Below are 26,937 nucleotides of genomic sequence, written 5' to 3' on the forward strand. Positions count from 1 at the left end.
AAACCGTGAACGAAGTGGGGATGTTACACAGGAGTCTTTCATTCCAGATTTAGTGACAGGCAAACAGACGGCCTCCTTTGCACGCTTTTAATGAGGGCAGTAAAGAAAGTTTCCTTCATCCCTTGCCTTACTGTGTGCTCTTCTCTCAGCAAGCAGTTACTTGTATGTGATACATGTAATATATAAATTACCAAACATATATAAACGATTCCAACTAATAATTTTTAATTTTCATACTCATGTTTGCATTTTTACATAGTTTGTTTAATATAAAAAAAGCTACTGTAAATTAGACAAATAAAACAATCTGATTCTATAGAAAATGAGACAAATAAATTATTCTAATTAACGAACATTATAACAGTTCAATACTCATAATTATATACGTGAGAATAATCTAGTACATTCAGATAAAAAAAGTTCATATGCTTTACTGAAAGTTATAAGCGAATTTGAGTTAAATAACAGATATCCTGTTATCTTCTTACACAATAGAATATGAATAAATATCCTACAAGCAAACAGTTTTTTACACAGTTTAATGTCGTTTTCTAAGGTAGAATCAGTTTAATAATAACGTATTTCTCAACGAATAAAAAAATAATACATTTAAATATTAATCTATTAATACCCATTTCGTAAGTACTGTAGTTTGCAATTGTCATTGAAACAAAAATGTTTGATGTCCAAAAAATTTTAATTTTTAATATAGTTTTTAAATTATCCTTGGGTTAAAATTTAGACATCACACATCCAGCCACATTTGTATTTGTATTGTAACCAACTATGATGAAAAAAGAATGTCTTCACTTTAGAGGAAATAAACATATAGTCAAATAAACACACTCGCCCGGCAAGTGAGAGATCCGGGTTCGAGTCCCGGCGGAGCAAGTACTTTTTGTGATTCAATGTTCATTGAAATTATGTATATACCATTTCAGAGGCAACTAAAACCTAATGCTTTAGGGATTTTGGGATCCATGAAGATTGTATATATTATAATTTTCCCTCATTTGATTAATACACAATAGAAGACTTCAATTATAGTTTTTCGCGTCTAATTTTTTTGTATCAGTGAAATCCGAGGACGATATTTGAGTAACAAGAAGTGAGAAGGGGAAGTAGGAGATTATAATATGCCATCTGGATCGAGTTGTACAGCTAACTGAATAACTGTGTACTTTATAAAAAACTAGCGGGCCCGGCGCGCTTTGCTGCGCATTTCAATAATTTTTTGCAAAAGTTGCCCGCGGCTTCGCACGCAATTTCCCGTTGAAAACAGTACACTATATTCACTTATTCTTTTTCTATCACATTCTAAACATTGCTGAGATAATTGATAGTCGTTCCATCGTGAGCCTCTTAAGCGTATTATGAAGGTATGTACCATATTCCTGCCTCTATCTAGCTGTTACCCACGGCTTCGCACGCAAATCTTAAGAACCGAAGTCCTTATATTACTTAGTAAATTTTTTTTTTTTACTATAATAAATTTTAGATTAAATTAGTTATATCTCCGATGCCACGATTGAGCTTGCTTTGTTGTCTCGATCGAGAGAATATGTACACACGGAGTTTTGAGAACCATACTTCTGTCAAAAAAAACAACTAAGGTTGATTTTATAACATTCTTTATATTTGTAGCCAACGTAAGATAGTAATTATGATATCTGCATTACTCTTCTGATCAAGCATGAGCATGGTTTATATTAAATAAATATTGCAGTTAAAGGTGAATTTTTACGTCAAATTTGAATTGTATTATCTGGATAGTAAAGTCTATGTTTAACATTGATTGCAAAAACAGTTTAAACAAAATTTGTCGTTTCTCTTAAGCTTACTCTATGCTTTAAAACTATAAGTGTAATATATGTTTACAAAGAACAGCTGATTAAAAATTTGAAAAGACGTTAACATATGTTTGCTGCAATGCATTTCTTATGGGTATTTCTGTAACCAGTGGGGCGGAATCCTGAATCGGGAAAGGGATGGGCATAGCTTATAAACCTTCTCCGTGGAAAAATACATATACGGTCCAATAGTTCACGATTCCATAAAGGACAAACATACAAACATTCATTTTTATATATATAGATATTATCTAAAATATAAATGTATCCGTAAAAAACTTATAATACTATAACTTTTTATGTAATACTATCTAAACTGTGTGTTATATAACATATTTTAAGAAGGATATACATTTTTTGTTATTAACGACGTAGTGTTTTAATTATTAAATAAAAGTACAAGTACAATGATTAAATAAAAGTACAAGTGAATTATACAATACACAGTTACAATATGTAGTACATTTTGTCAAAATATTTATATTTTTAAATTCAATAATTTTATAGGTTATTAGTTATTTATAATTCCTTTCCAGGTGATTTTACTTACTTTGCAAAACAATATCTCTATTGAATTCCACACTTTCTTTCTAAGAAAAGTGACAAACCTTCAAGATTATTTACTTTCTCATAACTTATTTGCAGAAATAAGTTGACCAGACAACAGAACTTTTTTTGGTTCTGAAATATCTAACTAACGAACTAAATCAGTTATAAATAACAGATAAATATAGACAGTTTATATTAGGCTACCAGTTTTGTACGTGAATCGATTACTTTCCAATACAATAAAACGTAACATATTCGACTGGATTTTAATTCTATATCTAGTTATATCGTTTTAAAGGTCGGTTTGCTTCGATCTGTTGAAGATTGAGACAGTTATATGCAAACATATATTTACAAAACAATGTATGTCCAAACTCAGTCAAAAATGTTTTAAGTAACTGAAAATCTTATTGCATCACTGGTGATTGTTTAGGATAAAATATTATATTATTCACTAAGTTTCTAGATTTACAGTATTTATACAGTAAAAAATTGATTAATGATAATTTAAAACTATTGCTCCTATTTAGTGTTGCTCAGTCCATTATCGTAAGAATATCGAACGTTTTACTGAGTAATAAAAAAACCTTGAGTATATTAACTTTGAGTAATGAGTATATAAAACAGATTGAAGAAATGTCAAGTTCAAAACCATATATTTTCAAGTAAAAAGAAAGCTAGCACATACATAAAATCACCAGAGTATAAGTAACAAAATGTACACAACCTAATAATTATGTTAAAACTCAACCAGGTATATAAAGTAAATCAGGGAAAGGTATTCTACAGCGGTTGTTTCAATTCAGATGTACTCGCAGATAACATCTTTCTTCTTTACAAATTTTAATGAGACGCCTATTGAGACTTCCCCGTCTTCAGTTTCTCATCTTCCTTTTGACGAGCAGCGAGACCTACACAGGTCCTTCGTGGAAAGTCAATGAGTCTTGGGTAGGCTACGTGTTTTTACATACAATGCAATACAAATAATTAGATTTTTTACTCAATTTTAAGTATAACGAAATTGTAATATAAATTCTTAAAATTATTGTTATTATTTTTACAAGATTATTTAATAACTTAATTTCTGTTTATTTAGCTGTATATTGTTACTTTTAAAAATACAATATATCAACTAACGTACATCACGTTGTATTACATTATGGTTACGAAACAACAGAGATCTCTCTGTTTATAAACTGAAGACCACAATGTAAAATATAATTTTTGTTACTTGACATAAGATCTTTGGTAGTATTGTAAGAAATTAGGAATTCAACGGAATGTATCAGTTAGCATATACTTATTAAACAGTAGTTTCTAAAATAATCGTCCGTTGTTATTTTATAAATATTCCGTAAGTATAGTAGCATAACTTATATTACGCTAAATTACGTAACAGGAGAGGACTTAATAGTGATAACCTCGCTGATTGAGTATGTTTTTCTTAGTGTTCAATAAAGACATCTTTTTCATTTCATTTGTATTATACATACAGCATTTATATAATCATTTCGTCTACCTTCTGTATTTGACATAGGCTTCCTAATTTCTTATCTACTTCACGCAAAACATCACTTGACACCACAAGACAGACGTTACAGTTGATAAACTTACTTAGCAGATCCAAATAAATTAAAAATACACGAGGATGAAGTTTCTTACAAGGCCTATCTATTTAAAACATTTTATTGATGCTCATTTATTAAAAACTTACTATTTTATGTGATTGATACAAGTTTGAAATGTACCTCATCTTCTTCTAGAGATACGTAAAACATTGTACCTATAGCGTAATTACTGCACAAATTATTAAACTTTTTATTTTGAATTGTGTTGTAAGTTTTGCTTTCAAAGTACAAATGCAAAACAAATGTCCTCCTGTTTAACTTATTTTAGTGATAAATATAAATAAAACACAATATTTTGTATGGAACTAAATATAATCCACAATTAGTATCTCTATGAAACTGCACAAAACTCGTACTTCGAATTAAAGAAAGTTAAGTTATTGTAGTGTTAAATCAAATTTTAATTCTGTAAGAAAACTACTGAAAATGTTTCATTAGGAAAATTTCTATATTATGCAAATTTGTTTCTTTTGTATGTGAGTAATTTTAGTAAACTATTAAATAACTATTGATTAAATAATCAATATAATCTATCTCAATTGTAAGCTGTAAAAATCTCATTGTTAGACTATCATATTAAAGTATAGACCATAATTTAAATACCAAAACTATTCTTACGTTTTAAATTTTGTCTTGAATCATTACCTCGATAAACATATTTTTTACTGTAACAAATAAATCAGAGGATTTCAAAATTTAATATTAAATATGAAATGTCTGAGCTATGCTTAGTGCTTGTAATGAGGAAGTATGTTGCCATGGAACACATTGCACTTCTAGTCAAAAAATCTAGTTGGAACATTTCAAGAAATCTAGAAAACTTTAATTGAATATACTTAGTATTAGTAGTGATTATTGTAAAATATTTTTTTCATTATTTTATTTTCAAAACATAAAGAAGGGTTTTTGAGATTACTTGTATGTTTATTGATTTTCGAATGTTTGTGATACATTTTATGTCTGTATCTGTTTATTTTTGTTACATTATGCATATATTTCCTGTTAATTTTGTATAAATCCTAAAGGAGCTATACGAACATTTACTATATGGTTAAACATATTTTTATGGTATTTTAGACAGCACTTATATTTAAATTTTGAATATGAATTGAGTGACGATGTATTGTCCACTTACAAATTTAGTAATGTTGAATGTGAAACCCATTTAAGAACTTTTTATAAAAGCTGTGATAAACTAATTTGGCATTAAGTTTAAAAAATGTTTTAATAACAATGTTTATATCGCACTTCTGCAGCGGGAACGGATCCACGAGAAAAACAATTTACGTTTAGCAGTAACGTGATGAAGCAAGTCTAGGTTGATTAAACTTCAATCTTATTTCCTTGGTTTTAATTAACTCAAATTGCTATCTGTAGATTTCAAAATGATCTTCCCAACCTACCTTTTAGAATTATGATATAATTTTATTTGTTGGTGTCTTAATTTGGTATTTTCTGTGTAATAAATACATCCATTACTTTCGGTTTACAACATTCTCCTTGTGGAATTACTCATTACAACTAGTGCGTCAATATGTTTTAAATGATTTAAAATGATACCTTAGAGTGCTAACCAAACATATTTAATTATTAAAATGTTGGAGAATGAGACAAATATAGTTTTAAAGATAGCTAGATGTTTTGATATTTTGACTCAGATAAAATAGTAGTTAAATAAAGAAAATCAGAAATACAACAAGAACCCCAGATTATGATATCTGACTATATGTTTGCCACTATATTCGATTTATTAGACATCGAATGAGCTATGTCCAAAGTATGCAATGGTAAAAAAATTCCATTAGATATCAGCAGATTCTAGGGTGTTCACAAAAGGTTTCCACAGTTTTGTTGCTAATAGTAATCATTATTCGAAAGAATTTTTTTAACATAGGTCGAGAAATTTCTAGTTAAAACGCAGTTTTGTATTTTTTACAATATAAAACTAGTTAAGCTAAAGATACCTATTGGGGTTTTTGTTATGTAACTTTTAAAATTTCAAACAGATGCCATTTCTTTAATATTACAAATATTGTTTAAAAACATGTCTTTATCTGGTCAAACCGACGTTCTAAATGTAGCTTCTTTAACTTATTTAGTTCGATAATAATTTTTTAATACGAAATAGCGGCTAGCGGTTATACAAGACATTTATTGACATATGTTTGTATGATATGTTTTGTTTGATATAATAAGTATTATCAGCCACAAAAGTTTATGACACCCTTTGTGAACATACCTTCTTCAGTTAGTACAACTACACAGAAAACAGTTTCCAACGGCGAAGAAGGCAACGCTGACGGCTGATAATGTTAATAAGCTATATTAAACTGAAACGTATTACAAACTATATGTATGGATATATATATATATATATATATATATATTTATTTATTATTTTAAATAATAAAGTTGTTTTTGTACCCAAGTATCGAAGTTTCACTAAACATTCGCTTTTGTTCTTGAAAGTGTAAAATCATAAGGACCCCTAAATATTGACCTATTCACCTAAGATTATTTTTTGTATTATAAAATGCCAAATGGAGCAAGGCCATACATGTGGAGAATATGTTTTCTAGCACTTTAGTTTTTGGACCACCCTAATATACACGGATGAATTTTATGATTATTCATGTCCGTCTATGGGATTTGGCTGATTAATAATAATCACTCGGCACACTGGCACAATTTCTCAATTATAGTATATGTACTGCCGAAGCAATGTAACAATATATGTAGAGATGTAACAATTACATATATGTATAATTGTCTGTCTTTCTGTTCAGAACACTGCAAGAATCAAATAAGTTGTAGGTTTGAAAATGTACATGCAATCTGAACAAACCCTTTTACGCTAGACATGGTGTGGCCTACACCTACTTGTTTAATGTAAATGCAAACAAATGTATAGGCAATTGCAAGTAATAACCGGTACAAATTCATCACTTTTGTCTATGTAATGTAATTAGGTTTTATACTTGTATTTTTTCAAATACAACGTAAGTATAAAATGAGTTACGTACGATCTTATGGTATGAGAACAAAACATTTCTGGTCTTTACTAAGCCAGTAATAAATTTCTATCCACACAAGCGCCCTTACCGTACTTTTATTAACAACATATCAGGTATATAGATATTCATTTTGCTGCATCGTAAATAAGCATATGTTTTACTGTTTCTAATTAGGCTGTTTAATAAATTTCTAAATCATGTTAATTATAATATGTACTATTTTAAGGTGTAAAAATTAGAAATACCCTCCACTCGAAGTAGAAGAAGCAGCTTAGAGCATATGTTTCTTTTATACTTGTCATTGATCGAAATATATTTTACGGTGTTATCACGTATTAACTTAAAACATAATAGCTTTAAAAACGAATAGAAATTCTTTCCACATTGTGGGACAACAAGTTGATAAAGCTAATGCTATAAGACGGACAAGTAATACACCAGGGAGATACGTGACTAGGGCACTGAGAGTTCGTCCCTACAGCCCGCTGTTATCCACCTCACAGCCCTTCTATCAACAGGATTATTTCAAGATGATACGTAACATGTGACCATTAACAGCTTCCAGAACAAATAAGACAAGTTTCACATTTCACGTGTACTAGCTGTTGCCCTCGGCTTTTTATTTTTATCTGTAGCCTAACAAGCATTTTATTGGCAACCTGTATGAAATATAAATTCAAACAATCTCTTCAGAATCACGATCAAACATAATTTTAAAGAACAACCGTGGTATTAGTGAGTGGAAAACTTCTTAATGGGCAGTGTGTGAATGGGAACTAATCATATTTAAATTGGCATATCTAACAGTTGTATAACTAAAATTAAGTTTGTTTGAAGTTAAAATTGTTTCCATAGAAGTCAGTCAAATATGGCTATATAATACTTTCGGCTATTAATCGATTATATAAACACAGGAGCAAAGACATGTGATTATAATATACGCTCGAATGAGGTGGATCTAACAGACTGAGTGGATTATTTTAGATTCTTAATGAAAGGCCAGACGGCGTCAGCTAATGTAAAAAATTTAACACTTAATACAAATATGTTACTCCCCCTCTGTTTTCTAGATTAGTTAACTTATTTCCAAAAGTTATACTTGAGAAAGATTTGTATAGGTACTTATTTTGATCCATAATTACTACTTTTATCAGGCCAGAACTAACTACATTGTTATCTGTAAACGGAAGTTTTCTTCAACTTAAACAGCCTCCTATATTCAAATTTACACTAGCTATGGTTCAAATAATGAAATAGTAATGTTTAGTAATCTTAAATGTTAAAAGTGCATCAATCTTTCGACTCGTGCCTCATTACATGTACCGGTCAGTGAAATCACCAATTCATCGTATCCCGTGACAGAAGGAAGTTAAAATTATGTCAATTCCTGCTAATATTTCTACTCCTGAATAAAAAAATCCCTCAATGGTACCATTAATTTTGCTTCATAATTATATCCCTCATAGTGAAGGACACTAATATTATTATTATAGTAATATTATAAATATTGTTATATTTTTTTATGAATTTTAAAGAATCTTATAGAGTAATCTATATAAACCTTACAATGTGACATCAAAAAACTTTCTATTATAAATATTTAATCATTTTGGATTCCCGTAATAGTAAATTTACGATGGTAACATTTGGTAAACTCTAACGATGGTATTTTTTTAACGAAACACAAAAACGTGTTTTTAATACTGGATGTTACGGCAAGATAGGTTTTACCCTTTAATTGTTGTATATTACTATGTAATGAATTATTTATTTTGTATATAATTTTCATTGTAAATATTACATTTTTCTTTTTATAAGCGTACAGTAAAATAGTTTTTGAAAAGAGTACTACAGTTTTGCAAGTAGTTTTTGTTTCTAGTCTCGTAAATAAATTTTTAGTATAATAGATAACAAGATAAGAGTCAGACGTGCCTGACAGACGCGACAAAGTGCAACACAACTGACAGAAACATGATCTCAATTTATATGGACTCAAGAATTGTATAACATTTTATTTAATGCTGTCACTGGCCACAATATTCTTAACCATTGGTCAGTGCATTCCAGATAAGTTTTAATTTAATTTTTTTGTGTATTTTAAATGCCAGAATAAATCATTATTCTCATTTTTTAAGTTCCATGTTTTGAATATTTAAACTACGGGCGTTAATGGGTGGACAAACTTCAGAAGAAAAATTATCTGCAGTAGTGGCAGTATGGTTATAGGGTCATAGCATCAGACGTTTTCATCACATTATTGCAATGATTTGTCTCATGTTTGAATTTGTAAGAACTGCAGAGTTTATATAAAACTGGAAAGCGAGTAACTTCCATTCCTTAGCTGTGTATGACAGTTTAGACCGACTTCAATGAAATCGTCTATTTCTAAGGTTCTGTACGATAAAAAAACTCTTGAAGTTTGTTTAAATTTAACTACTTTACTGTTTAAACAGTAAAACCCCCTTCGTCCCCGCAGTCAGCGTCAGTACCCCTTCATTTCTCTAATGCTCTATTTGTCCAAATCTATCCCCCTCAACCTGCTTTAGTGTCTACGTCTCTTTCCATATTTCTCCAACACCCTCAGTTTTATTTATCATATTTTGTTTTATAACAGACTTTGATTTAGACTCAACTAAACGATCCACCTAACGTTTTCGAAATATTATTTTTCTACAATAACTAAATAAGATACCTTTTAAGAAGATCCCAAACTTGTTCTCCTCTCAGTCTTATGTGACATGTGTGTATAAGGTTTAAACACATGTTTAAAAACAAAGTTCATACAGAGTATCTTGGACCTATCTTAAAAATATATTTGTAAAGTTAGCAAATCTTTGTTAAAAAAAGAATAAAATGGAATTGATGAGGCCAAAACAATACACGATTGTGATAGTTTTAATGAAAATCATTTTATTATTCTGAGATATTACACTCTTTGTAAAATACACAGAAACTATACAATAAGTTAAAGACAGTACACAATTATCAACTATAGTAGACTATAAATATTTGGCAACTCATTTATACTAACATCCTGGTAACGAACCTTTCAAACAGCTGATTTGATTATTGCGCTCTCCCTAACATTCTCTGCTCACATATAAGGTCACTCTTAGTCAAGTTTACGGCACAGTCTTCAGTTTGGAATTAGCTTTTCCTTACTCTACTCACTTCACAATTAAAGTTGAATGTGGGTTTAAAATAACGTTAAATTAATATTAATGGCTGACATGCTGACTGACAATGCGTTCAATCTACAAATACACAGGGAACGTAGTTTGATTGGAAATAAGTTACAGTCTATGTACATATGTACAGTTGAACACATTAGTTAATAACATTACTACTCAAATATTTGAGCAATCTTTACCATGTAGCCGATTGTAACTCTTTAAATTATAATAATAATTTAAAATGATGTTTATAATGGTAGCCTATAAAATGATTAATTTATTGTGACTCCAATGTAACGGTTGAGTAAAACCTTACTTCTTGAATAGCATTTTTTCAAGAAACATTGTAAATATATATTTAAAAATTATAACAATAACATTTATACCAATAAAATATGTATTTATTTTCCATCATTACGTAAGCTGTTACGTTTCCTTGATACAAGAAACACGTACAATATTTTACAGATGTACAACTTGCATTTAATTTAGTTATATTCATATTTTCTTCATTTCACAACATACATCCATCATTTGGCTAGGAAAATATGTATTCAGTAAATATAGTATTTACATTCAAAACACTGTAGTATAAGTCAACTAACTTAAGAGTGTTTAAGTCAGGGATTAACTAACGTTCATAATAAAATAACATTAAGGGTAAAATAACTCATTTAAATCTATATGAATTATTAATTATTACGTTTACATTAGATAACCAAAATTATGAAGAAACACTATTCAAATTTACAGTTTTTTCAAACGAAGCATATCAGTTACAGCAAATTTAAAAGAATTCTTTAAATTCATAGAATTCGTTTCTCTTAATGTCTCATTTAAGTACATAGGCGTTTCCGGGGGGGGGGGGGAGGAGTGAGAGGTATATTTCATTTTGTTCAAAGAAGGAAAATATCACGGTTTCTTAAAAAAATATCATTTGAGATTTGTATTCCTAAAATTTATTTAACTTAACACAAGAGAACACTTCGCTTTTGTGTATATAATTAAAGGAATAAATCGTAAATAATAATAATAAGAAACACTTTAATAGCAAGCTCAATGTTGAGTTCATATTCAAATAGATAAATTTCTAAATAAAAGACATTCATTGACAGACAAGCGAGACTGGAGAGTTCATAAATTTTTTATATGAAGGATGTTCAACACAGTGACTCCTCTGTACGATATTAGGTTGATGCCTGTAATAGTTTACCTTAAATTGTAACCATAAAGAATATCTAATATGGTATTAGAGTCTTTGTTATAACGATTAACATCAGCTTAATATCTGCAAGGAAAATAGATTAATTTTTCGTCGACTTGCAATTGGCGTAACCTGCGTTCGTGTATTATTACGAAAGTTATTTAACGATTGCTACCTTGTGTTAGCGGCATACTTTGTGTATTAAAAACATAAATTATATAACCAAAGTAACAAAATATCGTGCTTTTTAAGTATCTAATTAATAAGCTATATATGTTTTGTCTATTTTAAAGCGTGAACGTCAACCGCTCGGTTATAACAAAAGCACAATTGCTTATTTCACGCGTCATGATATATCGTGTAGTTGTATATACAATAGTATATCCTCTATAAACATATATATCGATCTAATTGCCAGCATCTTTTTATAATGGATGGCATGGTTTGAAATGAAAAACAATCATATACAATACGTACTATTGAAATAAAACAAATACATTAACATTCTCAAGTAAAATAAATAAATTTGCGAAGCCCATTTTATAATATACAAATTTGAACCAAAGGATAGAATATGTGAGTTGTAGTTCTTAAGACCTCTTTAAACCCCTTTAAAATAACGTAATGTTCCTATTTTACGTGTTATCGGGCGGTCACTATCAATTTTTATCTTAAGTTTTAATCATTTTACGGGACATTAAAGAAGAAGAAAATTATCTCAGAAGGCTTCCAAACTTGTAATTTTTAATATTATAATATTAAAAATATTGCGGGGAGTGTTCTCCAGCTATAGCTTGACTGGGATGTATGTCTAATTGTAAGATTTTCCGGTAATGGTAATCAAAACCGCATTAGGTTCTCCTAAATACGCCTATGTTCACGTAAGGGAAGGGTTTTTTTTATTATATCCAAAAACAGTTGAAAGTTATATTGGTAATTTTCTATTCTCTTAAGACTCCTAGAAGTCTCTTTGATTGTTAAAAGTGTGATTGTGCTGCAAATGATGAATATAAACTTAACAACAAAAACACTGAATACTTATAGTAGGGAAGGTTACTATAATACAGTAATAGGAAAGTAAGTTATTTTACAAGTGAATAATTTTAAACGATAACATTAAATAATGTCCAGATTGGTACCGTCGATTAATGTTGTTTAATGTTAGACACGTACTGGTACACTATTTCTTTTAGTGTATTGTTAGGGCAGGTTGACGGCCAATTTATAAAAATAGATGTACTTTCTACATAATCAATGTTTTAGAAGTAGTAAAACATGTTTCGTTATGAAAAAACCAAACATGCGGAACCATGCAATCTGCCAAGAAAATCCAGAATAATTTAACACTAGATAATTACTCATCTTACTTCGTCCAGTAGGAATAGAATTTTAAGAGGATATCCAACAGGACGAAAACATCCTTACGGATACTTAGACTTAGATTCAACAGAAAGTCTTTATATTAGTACATTTTATTTATAGTACTAGAAAAATCAATACAAAAAGGAGCTAAAGTCCATCACAGGCGGAGCGGAGAGCAGCAGGGTCTGGACACTAGACTGCTATGGAATAGTCAGAACTCTGCGTGTGATTAGAAGGTCTAGACCACAGGCTAGACCTCAAACCTAGTTTGAGCTTCTTAAGCGTGTCAATGTCACACTCCGCCTCACTCAGTTCTGAACTCTGTGCTGGAGCCCCTCTGAACGATGTCTCTGCTATAGACAATGAAGTGCGCATCGCTGATTTACCAGGCGACAACCATCTGTAAATATATGTCACACAGATTCATTGTAATCTATAAATACCTAATATCAAATTATTTTAATTATAACAAAGTAATGTTGTGATAATAGGTAAACTGTTAAGGTCATTTTTTTTAGTTCTTATGTAATTTTTATGAGGTCATTAATAATTTAGTTGCTTAACATGACCTATAAAGAACAACTGAATGATGCCCTCGATACCAATTATTCGTCTTACTACTTTCAACTGGTCAGTGGTCACTGTCTTAAACCAAATAAAAACCTAATGCTATAGCTTTATATTAGACATTACTTCCCATATGGCTAGATGTAGCCGTGGGTATAGATTACAAATTAGTTACAATTTGTAGATAAATTACATTACATTTAATTAAGTGCTTTCTATGATTTTTTAAGAACATTGAGGGCTTGAAGATGGAAACTTTGGAACTTATTATTTCCAAATAGTTAGTTTATTTAAAAGGTGTCTATTTATTATTTTTTTATTTTTGTGAGTACATATCATGCAATATGAATATTAATGGAAGGTTTTATGACACTTAATTACTTTTTTAATGATATTAACGACTTGCCATCCTAGATACGTTTATGGAGTTTTTTAAACTTTGTTCAGGTTATATGTTCCTAAAAATGTAATGCTTGAGAGAAAAAATTTACTGTACAGTATTTCCAACAAACCAAATAATTCACGAAAACTACAACTAAAAGGAAATTTCCTTTACTAAAATCGCTAAAATTATTTTTATTAATTTTAATGCAACTATAACTCTATTACCTATTTATATTTATTATTTCTATAAGAGTTTAAAATTTCATTTAAACCATTTTGATATTAACAAATTAACAAAACAATTTTTTTTAAACTAATTAAAGTAGTAACATTTATATCACTCAGGGGTTAGATTTTGACCAACCATCTCGCCTTAGTATAGATTTTCGTTCTGACATCAGTGTTATGTCTGAGGATGTACTTGACTATGCCCTGTGGTATATAAAGTAACTATAGGAGTTAAATGTATTTTGCTCCTTATACCTCGAGCGACCACCCCGCCTTGGTAAGGATATTTGTTCTGACATCGGTGATATGTCTAAGGACGTACTTGACTATGCCCTGTGGTATATAAATTAACTATAGGATTAAATGTATTTTGCTCCTTATACCTCGAGCGACCACCCCGCCTTGGTAAGGATTTTTGTTCTGACATCGGTGATATGTCTGAGGACGTACTGGACTGAGCTCCGTGATATATAAAATCTGGAATCACCAAACATATTTTTCAGTGCTGTTACAAACATAATAGTAATTATTAGCATAAATGTATATGACTTTAATTTGAAAATAAGCATGTTCAACATTAGTGTTGGAATATTTTAAATATCCATATCCATTTTATATATTACAATTTAATTAATAGCATTAGTTTCTCAATAGTATTTATAATAAAATGCAGTGTCTTACAAGTAACGAATTTCAATGTATATTATGCACCATTATACTACAAAAACAAAATATTGAACATGATATAAAACATTATTAAATATAGTTCATTTCCAATGTTACTGAATGCATTGCTCATAAAAAATGTTTTTATAGTGAAACATATATAAAAATAAATAAGCAATATGTGAAAACCATAAGATACATTTTGTTTTAATTATTTGAGAATTATACTTTTTCAATAACAATACAAACAAGCATTAATTACAGCAATCCTTTTTCCAAACATAGTGATGGTATGTTTAAAAAAAAAGATAACGTATCACCCTGAAAACTATATTTAAATTTTATACCTTGATGTTTGAAAATAAATTATGTCATGTATAAGAAAATGTACGCTGATAACACAGTTAAAGTTTAGCGTGTTTTATAAATATAACATTTGAGTTTCTTTTACGAGATGATTCATTCAAATAATTTGTGTTAATTTAAAGATTGACATTTCAAGGCCAATCAATTAATTGTTAAATTCTGAAAACTTGGTATGTATATCCCATGAATTTATAGTTAACGAATATATCACTGTAGAAGCAAATAATTTTAATCAAAATGTAATAACTTAATTATAACTTTCTGTAGCAGTAAACAAACAGAGGAATGAAATAAGAAAACTAAAATAGTGAAATGACTATTTGCAAAACAAGCTACCATAAAAGAAATCAAAGTTTAGGCTTAAATAATAATAATAAACCAACTAAAGAATGAATACTATTAATTTAAAATTACTTTCAGTAATTTTAACTGTAATCATTAACAGTCACTAAATCTAACACTTAAATAACATGAAAGGCACTAGGCTAGGCTAACCTAAACTATTGAAAACTGAATAATGTTGGTCGTACACTGACTCTGTCGCGCCTTGTTAGCGTCAAGTTGATTGGAGGATTCAGTTCGACTAGATGTCAGCTGATCACCTTCACTGTCTGACTCATCAGTTTCAGCATCCGTCTTACGACTACTGCGTCGGCGCGCCCGACGTGACTTCGAACTCTAAACATTCACAGGTATTCACTAAATATGTAGTTCAAAAAGTCAAGTTTGCACTCCAAAAGAGTGTAGAAGTGACTTATGTTACCGCATTAGTACATAGCTTCTTTAAAGAAAATGTACTACAAGGGCTGATTTACTCCTTATGAAGCAAATACATTCTTCCAAGCAGGACATCATTCTGCTTATGTTACAGTAAAGAATTCACTCTTAATCAAAGAATACTCTTGCTTGGAATAGATCTTCTGGTGAATTGTGAGAATTTAATGAAATTTTTTTTTGTAACTTTGTTTATTTACGATATATCAAGTTTTATTAGGACAACGTAAAGTTAATTGCATATGCTTAGATTATAATTACTACATATTCAAAAATACATAAAAATGCTACTTATACATAAAACTAAGTAGTAAAAGATGATTTCAAAAATGCTAATAGAGTCAATGAAGAGGTGGTGTTACGTACAGGGGGGTTAGGGTAACGTACCCCGGGGGGCGGGGGTGAGGCGCAACCTTCCGTCATGGCCTGCTCATGGTACATGAAACTATGCAGCAAAGTGTTGTTTGGATCTGCCAGTTGGAATGTAGCATAGGGAGAGATGTCTTCTGAAGTTTCTAGAATCATACATTTTTGAATTATGTTTAAGTAAATGTGAGTACTAACACTCGTGCTAGGCGTTAAAGACTTAATCTACTATAGTAAATATTTTGAATATAAAAAATTCTAAATATGTATAATATATATTTTAATTAATTAACACCAGCGACACCGTATGTAAAATGGTTAACTGAATTAATTACTCGCCCCATAAACCTCAATGCAACAACAAGGAATTTATTTGTTTACAATTAACTAAACATGACTTTACAATCGGTAATGAGGCTAGAAACTGTATGCATAAGATTATTAAAAATACTGTCTCAAACTCTGCTCATGTTTTTCGCGAATATAATTTTTATGGTTGAAAGGAATAAAACAGCTGTTTGTGATTGGGTGTAAATATATTGATTTAGTTACTCTGCACAGTGTTTAAAATACAATTCGTAACATATTTCCAGAACTTACTAGGAAATATTTAAAAAGTGTAATCTACGTGGATAATAAATTTTGCTAATCTACTTTGACTCTAACTAAATAAAGGTGTCCTATGTATAAATTGTAATTAAATTGACCTTAATAATAATATTGTACTATTTACTTGTTTGAATTAGAAAGTACTTATTGATTGTGAGAGTAAAACGTAATAATTTACATTTAACTGTTTTAAGGCGAGATTATAATTTTAATGATTGAGAGTAATTTTGTTCTTCTATTTTTACATTATTACTTATTAAACATGTTTAACATGTAATCGTATGATCGGAATAATGTTATTTACAAACGTTCTTGAAGTAAAATCCTGTCATGGTGCGTAGTGTATTTACGGTGGTAGGCAAATTAATTTTAATAATAAGTACTTTTTAATTAAACAAATAATAACGCCCTTTATAATGTACAATAAGAATTAACTTTTTTCATTCAAAGGAATATGTATTCTAGTACGCAATAAAAATTAATGCAATAGTTTTGGTACAAATACCTGGTATCTTATCGGAGTTTGCCTGGAGTGCAACTTTATGAATGGTAGCATAGTATCGCTCTCTTTGTGCTTCTGCGTTCTGTTGGTTATCCAGTGTTTCTTTGACCGGTCTCCGTTCTCGTCCTGTACACGCAATAACTGATCATTTTGGCCTAATTTGATTTCAACAATTAACAAGTAGTTTGAATTATTAATTGATCTGTTTGCTTGGTCGTTTCTGGTCGAATTAATGAATGAATATACATTATGATTTCAGTAAAGGAAGTTCCAGATGTATTAGTATAAGTATAAAGGAGACTATTTCTTAAAGCAAAATTTACTCATCACTCTCTACAGAATATAATTATCAAAACAATACTAAACAAACCAACAGTAAGGTAACATATGTGAGTATAAGGTGGTTGGTAAATTACCACAGTTCAGAAAGTAATAGGTGCTGTTTTAAATATCGACATTTAAGTCACTTTTTAGATTTTGAATCATAATTATTTCTTGTAAGTCAAATTACCAAGCTTGGATTCTGTTTATTTGCATATACAATTCCAAAAACGTGACATGATAATGCACATCATTAAGTCTTAACAAGTGACTGTAACAATTTATTAAAATATTCATTAGCATTTGTATCGTGATGTCTCCTAGTGCCAATTGAGCTAAAACAAATTATTTTAAATTTTGTTGCGTAAGTAGTATTTCAAAGTTAAAATAATAAAAATCACATCTTGATAAACAGAGTTACATAGTGTGCTAATGGAATGACTTACTCGTTTTCCTACAGAGTAAGAAGGCCGAGGCTGCACCGAGAATACCCAAAGTGGCCACTAGAAGAGGGAGCAAGACGCGGAAATCAGTGTAGAAAGGCTTGCCTAGTTGTCCTCGCCGTACTAGTTCTGGGGGAGGAAGATCTGTAATATTATCATTTATGATTACTTAATAGGCAATGTTGGTCTCATATTATTTTTAAAAAAACTAAGAATGCTACAATGAGATGTATATAATTTAAATCAATAAAACTGATTTATAAATTTTCAGAGCGTCAATAATCACGTGGTCGGATCTCCGGACTTCAATACCTTAATACAATACCTCCTTGTATCCATATAACGTAAATGTTTTATAATGTACCAACGTTTTGTTTTGTCCACCACCGTAAAACCTGTGCCCTTGAAGAGAGTTATAATATTGCCATAGAAAGACCGGTCCTTGTTTTCTTTTAAAAAGCCCCCTCCAATACAAGGGGCAATATTTTAAGATTTCATTACAGCAGAAGTATTATATTTAAAGTCATTTAATTCACGTCAATATCCAGTCTGCCCTTAAAAGCAATTTAGAGCGTCTGCAATGTTTTAAACGGTGGACTATCAACGCCAGCGTTTTTAATAACGGGAAAACTTTCTCCTTAATTGCAGCCGCTCTTTTGCACGGATTGAGATTTTAATTTAAGCTACCACCAAACTGGCATGAATATAAATACAGAGTTAACAGATATTGTGCTTCGCCTTTCTTAATCCTTCCCCTGTTCGCGGCACAAACACTTTTATAACAAAGAAGATTGGTCTTGGGAGTGTTGCCTGCAAAGATTAGAACAAAACGTAAAACATATTAATAGTTTATTATTGTTGTGGCGTTATTATTTAGAAACCATTTCCTTTACTCCTTAACTGTACTTATGTTTAAATGAAAAATTTTTTTTAGCGCTTAAATAAAGTTGTAAGTACTTCTAATATTGAAAACAGTGTTTAAAGACAAAATCATGTATTCATGTGTTTCTTTATACACTTTAAGCTATCTAAGTGTTTCTAATTTACTCACAGACCCATTAATAGTATTTATGGTGACTTAAAAGTTGTAGAAGTGTATGCCGTCCTATTTTAATTCTGATTTACAAAAAAAATTACAATATTATGCTAATTTTAATTTCTATACAGTATATTTCTATTTTAACATCGTAGGAATGATAATTAATGCTGATTCCTAAGCATATTTGTTGAGTACGAACTATTATTGTTAAATTTTGTACCGTTCTAGTATCGTTAGTTGTATTTTGGCGTTATATTGAATAGCTGATTGCCTCTACGTCAGGGGTCGGAAGTTGGATGGTAGTTAGATATATAGCACATTTAAATGTTGTATGTGTCCGTTGCACTTTTTACCAGGAATACGATATCGTACTGTACTCGTTTTCCTCCCTATTCTGTATAGTAAGATTCTTGAATAGGCCAGTGGCCAAGGAGGGCGGACGTAATGAAAGTAAGTAAGACATGTTCTGGTTTATTAAAAATACTCGTATTACAGGTTTCAGAATAGAGTGTTTCTAGTTTAACTTTACCAAAACATTATAAAGTTATAAAAATGGTAAGGAATAACTGACTCTTTCATTAGAGATTATATCCATACTTTTTTTGAAATTTTGCATGTTTTGTATTTGCGCCTCATGTAAATACTTTTAAGCCCGTTTTCAATTTTTTTTAATAAAAGCGGATTAATATTCAAGTAAAATTATTATAATGTAGGTGGGTGAGATTTATATGATATAATCCTTCTTTATAGCTTTGTAAGTTAATTGAAGTATTTATACTGAATTCCTAGCGACAGAAACAATGAGACGCGCACACACGTCAGCTGTGACTGACCTCCGTCCTTGGTGAGCGTGTAGAAGGTGTACTCCCCAGTAGAGGAGCCGGCGATGTTGTGAGCTTCTACTTGGAGTTGGTACTCTGAAGAAGGAAGGAGTCCGGTCATCACAAACCGTCTTTGGGGCTTTAGGTTGTTTGAGACTGAAAAAAGGAAAACCGTAACCAAATGTGTGTTTATTCCTTGAAAATAAGTTTATATACTTTGTTGTGAAAGATTGCTTACATACCTAGAATCCACTCGGGGTTGTTGACCGGTCTGTAGCGGACGACAAAGTAGAGGAGTGGACAGCCATTGTCGGGCCAGACGTGGAGTCGCAGCATGACCGAGGATGAGTTGGGGGTAAGGAAGGTGGAGGCTGGAGGCACACTTGGGTACTGCCCTTGGGTGCGTACGGACAGTGTAGGGCTAGGAGGCGAACTGCCGAGACGATTGTGGGTCGACAGGTAAATGTGATATGTACTACCACACATTAGACCCTGTTTGAAATTAAATAAATTAGTTATAACAGAAAAACTATTAATTCGTAATAGCACAAACAACAATGCTAACTTCTAAAGGTTGTGTATTAAGGCCTTACCTTACATTATGTACTATTATTATGGAAATGTTTAGATTGGAGGCTATTAAACCAGCAAAAGGATTTCTCGAACTTCCACTTTCTCAATGTAACTGAACTTAAATATATAGTTATATTATGTGCAATGGCAAAGCACTCAATGTCTATCTGGAGTGCTTTGCCAAGTTGAAAAGTTGATGTAATATTCCGAAAAACTAATATCATGCTTCATACTATTGTTCATACTGACTTTTCATTCTGTGAGGCCTAATCACAGAAATACATTTTCTAAATGCCTTTGGAAACTGTTAAATGCTGGTTTTAAAAAATCCCAACATCATGCTATCAATTAAAACAATTGCCAAATATCAACATTAGCAACCTTAAGTTCGTAGCTGGTTGTGCGTCGAGACAAAGTCAACTCCTCTAGGTCCGCATGAGCGCGACGATAGTTGAGCGTGTAGGCAGTGATCGCTGCATTTCCGTTGTCTCCAGCCTTCCAGTGGAGTAGGATACTGGAGCTTGTTGCGCTGGTAACGTAGAGGACTGGAGCACTTGGAGGCACTGATCACAGAGAAGAAAATATTTAGATCATTGTATACGGAACAATATGTTACAAGTATCGATGATTTATAAATAATGCAACATAATGTTTCGGAAATTAAAAAAGGAGTTTTTAATTTTTATTAATTAAAATTTGTAAAAAAATTATTAAACATGTTCCTGATACTAGTACAAAGTGTAGTTATTCATTTCGTAAAATTTACTGCAAAACAAAAAGACTATGTTGCTTTGAAGTCTTTCCCAAAAAAGCACTTTCTAATCTTAAGGAATCTAGTAACCATGTTTAATATTATTCATAAGGTGCTTTAATTATACGGCCAAGACAGCTTAAGCTAACACATATCTGAACTTGTGTGGTGGCTTATCAGATCACCTACAACCACCATTTTTATCAGACAGCTAATCTGCTATGAGTTACTCACTGATTGGGTTTGAATTTAGCACAAAAACATTTTGAGATAATAAGAGCGTGTTACCTTTAAAGTATCAAAAGTGCAATTTTAAACATCAGTAGAATCATCTTTATATAACATGATTATTTACCGTAATATCTGATTTCCTCAAATATCTAGTTCTCAGTGAGAATAGGCAATCCCAGCAAAGTACCTAGCAGCGGTGCCTCCTAGATTGGTGTAATAAGAAGCTTGAGCAATTGGAACTGCATTGTTTCATTGGAATTAGAATACTGGAAATGGGTGACAATAGTTTCTTCTCCTTATTACTCTGCCCTTTCCTTTACAGTTTCGATTTAATTGCTTTGGAATTTACAAAAAAAGACAAAAAACACATAGAAGCTGGAAGGAGATATTTACTGTTTACTATACCATACATCCAAGACTTTTTCATCCAAAGAAGAAAACACACATAGCAGACCTTCCTAGCCTTTATCTGTGTGTGAAAGAGAATTTTACGTTTAGAAAGTTTGTATTCCTAGACCATTCTATTTCTGAACAGATTCAATGATGGCAACAGTTCAGAATAAAACTGTGAAGTCCACTCTGTGATTTTCACCGTTGTTGGTATTATAAAAAAAAATTTTGTCCTTCCCAGTCGTAAAAGGTATATCCATTTCATACATAGAAAAGAATTTCTTAGAGTCTAGAAATGGAGACGGTAAAGAACAGATATTAATTAAGAATAACGAATAGTTTTGTCTTACAAGTCTTTTTTGAACTTAGCACGTCTCTCAGAAAATTTACGTAAATACAGTGTAACGATTCTGCTTCTCATCAGTTCCCAAACGTGTATTATGTTTAATAATTTGAAGTTTGAATCAATTGCCTGATTATAGAGACATTTACCGGTCGGCGAATTCGTTGCGACCCACAAAAGTGACCATCTTAAAGTTGTTTCAATTTCTACTAAATCTCCCGTTTAATTATATTATTTTTAGTTAAATAAAAAAATTAAATTAAAACAATTCAACGAGCTCTGGCATCGATTGAAATACTCAAGAGTCGTGGCAATTACAAGACGTGTTGTAACTATCAGTGGATATCACCGTGTTAAGTTTCGTATTCAAATCATAACCAACTTTAAAAATTTGTTCATAAAAAATAAATAGCTAATAAAGCATCGTTCTTATGTTTTTCAAATACATAGGTCATAAAAATAAGTATGGATTGCTAAGTATTTTACAAACTTTTTTTGAACTTAATGGGTGAACACATTCCGACTTTCTCTTCCGTGTCAACCCAAATTTCTAACGCTTTTTAATGAAACAAAGCATTATTTTATGGAAGTAGGAATAGCATTAAAAAATATCTCTAATATTTCTGTACACAAAAAATATTTATGTTCTATTGATAAAATAGGTCTAATTCAAAAGTTAGCACAAACTAAGTCTACAAGTCTGCGACATTATTGCCTTAGAGAACGGTTTAGCCAACAACAGACTCAGTTTAAAGTGGAAGTAGAGTGTTTATAAACTTGTAGAATATTCATAAGGCATTCATGCGATCAGTCTGCCTGCCTTCTTTGGCTTAGTGGGTAGAGAGCGAGTTAAACCCTTGTCTACTTTGCAAGTCTAACATCCACGAACAGATGTGTGATGTAGGGGAGTTGGATGACCAAATTTTGACTTTTTTCTATAATCCAACTCCTTATGTATACATTAAACTCCTTTTGTTAAAATGCAAAACGCCCGTGACTGCAGAAAACATATAAAAACATAATTGTTTTTATAGTATAGTTTTGTAGAAAAGATTCGATTGATAGCAAGTAAATCCTACTTTAAAATTACTGTATAATCCTGATCTTAAGGTCCATCGTTAATGAAATACTTTGTTATTTTGAAAAAATATATTGTTCATTCCTAATTATTATTTTACCAGTATGATAGGTAATCTTTGACTTTAACAACTAATTTAAATAAATTCAATAATTATTATAAATTTATATTTTCTTATAGTTTGGAAAACCTCGATATGTTTGGATCATGGTTTATATTAAAAAAGTTAGCATAGTTATCATAAATTATAAACCTTACTGACCTTGTAAGAGGTATACTGGTATGACGTTTTTAGTTACTTATAGTATAAAATAATTTATAGTAAAATACCATGTAATATACCATGCTGCATATGGTAACTCTTAATACATTTTGATTTATGAACCTGAGAAGTATGAGATACTTTCTACTGAAAAGAATATTACTATAGTAAATTTGCGTTGAAAATAATGTTGTATATTTACTTCGATGCATACTTGTGTTTATAAATGAAAAACAGTTTTTACTTTGACCTTTTAACAAACTAATGTTTGTAACAATCGCTTCATACAAAACATAATTTTATACTTTTCACACGGTACATAAAAAGTTTGCACAATTAATAGATAATAATCTTTGTAAATTATTTTTAAATGTGAAGAAGTTGTTATTAAAATAAGTAATAAATCTACTATTGGATAACGTATTTATTTGATTTTTGCCTTCATGGGTTAATAATATAACTTTCCAATGTGATGTATAAGATTGAGATTGTAATTTTTGCTCTTTGAATTTAAATTATGCCATATGACCAAGTTATATAGAACTAGTTTAAGAAACAACAGCAACATAACAAGTTTTACACTGCTATATGAGACGCTAAGGCACTCTCTGTTAACGTTTGTCACGCAATCAATTTATATTGCTCTTTTACTATACATAAAGTCTTCATATCCTATCAATAGCCTATAAATCAATAAATACTGATTAAAAAATTATAGTAGAATATGATACATCATTATAAACACTTGAAAACAACAATAGAATATTCATATTACATACCATTCGTAGAACACCTGATTTATATTTTATTAATGAAATTCAATCAACATTAATCAACTCCTTTGAATTGAATACTTAGCGATGCAACAGAATATATAAGTAGGTGAAATATGTCTACTGTAATCAATTGATTTTTAATCATTTTTGTTAATAAACTATACTATTTCGAAAAAAATTATAATGTTTTTGCAGTCTAAAATATACAACTATACAACAACTTGTGATGTTCTTATAGTACATAAACGTACGAAACACTCGGAACAGTTTATGTAGAAAAGTGATTTCGTCCGACTCTGAAACAGCAGGAAACACGTCCCAGTTTACTTTGTCACACAACTATTAAACTAGCATTACGGAACTAGGTTACGTTCGGCGCTAACTTTTCACTTACTGTGTTTAAACTGCCAAACGACTTTGTGATTTCTTTGCGGTATTATATCACTTTATGATGCTCTTTTTCCATTGGATAACTTCAGAGCAGCATAACAAGATGCTTCTATGATTCCTTTAAAGTATGGAAAATGTTGGAGTAAGTGGATATTCGTAGTGTTTAATAACGTTATCTACTAATGTACTTTTACAGGCCAGTTAAGTGATTTTAAGGTGTTAAGGACATACTAAATTAGAGTGCTTAAGACATTGGTTTCGATAATTCCGGTTAGTTACGTAGTTATTGCACAAAAATCACCCAGCGGTTGGGTACCGCGATTCTGTATTTGGCCCGTAAATTTTGTTCACTTATGAATAAACAACAGATTCTAGCGCAATTAATCTGGATAACGGTTCAGGCTAGAGCTTCATATTGTCTAATAAAATACACATATTTCAAGTAACTACATACAGAAAATAGAGTATTTTGAAACGTGCTTATAATCAATAGTAACAAGAGTTACGTACTCTTATTTTATACACAATTAACAGCTTTGCCTAACATAAAGTATAAATAAGTTGATAAAATTGTCCGTCATAGAACCACTTTAATTAAATGAAGGCTCTTTTTATTTTACTTTACTGTTTCATATATATATATATATATATATATATATATATATATATATATATATATAATGATGTATTTATTTTTATTATATCACTGTGCAATATAGACATATTCGAAAACGTAAAATCTGCATAAAGTATATCTTATGTTTCCTTTAAAAAAAGAATAGAAAATATTTACTATCAAATAGTAATACATTTCCACAGAAATATTACTGCTTTCATGAAGTCGATCAACCTAAAACTTTTACAACACAAGAAAATGTCATATTTTCAATATATCTAATACTATTCAGTATTTCAGTTACAAACATGAGGCAGAACATGGGAACATCTGTAGTGTTCTTCGAAACTTCGGTTGGTAAATACAAGAATTAACTTACTTCAACGATTTATAAGTTTTGTTTCACCTCTATTTTGTCCACCTAATACTCAAAACCAATTTTTAAATTCTAAAAATTATTTACATAATTATCAAATGTGATAGCCTGCTGCGTTCTCTTTGAAAGCTAGCTCAATATTTTCTGTCTGGAAATGGTATTTTCAGGTAACATTGTCAACAGGAAGTACGAACTTCATAAGTGTGCATAAGGTCGACACTGTATGCACGCAAACGAAAGCAACTTGGACTTTTAATATTTGGTTTAACATCTTAGACAGTTAACCAGAAACAACCTCTTGGAAGTTCTCAAAAAATATTTTGAATACAAAAAAGGCTTTGATTGCTTAAATTTAGGATTTTTATACATTTTTTAGTGAGAACTTTAGGCATTCTACATAACTGTAGTGAGGAAGGAATTATTATTTTGGTTTACCCTTTAGACAGTTCATACTACCATATTGAGTGATTAAATACGCAACCAGAATAACTAGCCTGTATGAAACAACGATGACTCTAAAGACGCCAGAAACGCCACTGATCCGGTCATACTCCGCAGTTACGTGACGGTGACTGATCAGTCGCGACTAGCCGACTATCACGCGCGTCTCGGTCGGAATTAATCGGCCCGTTTCAGTTTTGATTAAGAGTGCACTAGTTTGTAAACTGTAACTGTGAAATGAACACAGTTCGTTCGTGTTGTTTTTCTATTGTTAGTGTTGTGACGAGCTGTGATAAATAGAAAATCTGAGGATGCAGCTGTGCCAGTGTCGTTAACGTCATCTAATGAATGTGTGTTGTAGACCGGTAACAAACTTGCAGTGTTATTGTGCCATTCCTTATTAGAAATTAATGTTGAAATTTTAAATATTTTTCTATTGGTTTAGTTATTTGTGCATTGGCTTATGGGTTTGCTATGCGAAAAAGAGTACAGCAGCCAACTCCCAATAGAGACCTGTGTGCGAAAATAAAGGTTTAACATTCCTAAATGTGCGATATTATTAAAACTTTTAATACCATACAATTAATGTTTTAAAACATTTTGCTATAGTGTTAGATATCAATACAATATACGCCTCCAATCAGGGGTTGCTAGTTAGTATGCGTACTCTTACGTATTGTGACCTGTATTCTGTAGTTCAGTTTTAATGATTAGAGTTGTGTTTAGTTTTTTTTATTAAGTGCATGTTTGAGATTTAGTGAAATTAACACACAACATGGTGGTTGTGATTCTTGACTTACGCGTGTCACAATACTCTGGTATGATTTGTTTATTTTAACCTAGT

General features: G+C 30.7%; 1 protein-coding gene across 8 annotated transcripts in view; it reads right to left on the reverse strand.

The window, feature by feature from the left end:
* Window positions 1-9,931: 9,931 nt before the first annotated feature.
* Window positions 9,932-26,937, reverse strand: part of LOC124366619 (Down syndrome cell adhesion molecule-like protein Dscam2) — a 191,096-nt gene continuing 174,090 nt past the window's right edge. For 3 of the 8 annotated variants that reach the window (XM_046823217.1, XM_046823224.1, XM_046823230.1), the window contains 9 exons: window positions 20,821-21,002; window positions 20,109-20,358; window positions 19,879-20,022; window positions 18,010-18,150; window positions 17,246-17,368; window positions 16,132-16,280; window positions 15,522-15,669; window positions 14,343-14,436; window positions 9,932-13,180 (listed from right to left, as the gene is read on the reverse strand). In XM_046823217.1, the coding sequence (XP_046679173.1) occupies window positions 12,973-13,180; window positions 14,343-14,436; window positions 15,522-15,669; window positions 16,132-16,280; window positions 17,246-17,368; window positions 18,010-18,150; window positions 19,879-20,022; window positions 20,109-20,358; window positions 20,821-21,002 (1,439 nt within the window). In that variant the 3' untranslated portion in view covers window positions 9,932-12,972. Of the gene's footprint in view, window positions 13,181-14,342; window positions 14,437-15,486; window positions 15,670-16,131; window positions 16,281-17,245; window positions 17,369-18,009; window positions 18,151-19,878; window positions 20,023-20,108; window positions 20,359-20,820; window positions 21,003-26,937 lie in introns of all 8 variants that reach the window. The other 5 variants (XM_046823250.1, XM_046823258.1, XM_046823238.1 and 2 more) reach the window with 3 other exon arrangements.

The sequence above is a fragment of the Homalodisca vitripennis genome, chromosome 1, assembly GCF_021130785.1.
Source record: "Homalodisca vitripennis isolate AUS2020 chromosome 1, UT_GWSS_2.1, whole genome shotgun sequence".
NCBI lineage: Eukaryota > Metazoa > Arthropoda > Insecta > Hemiptera > Cicadellidae > Homalodisca > Homalodisca vitripennis.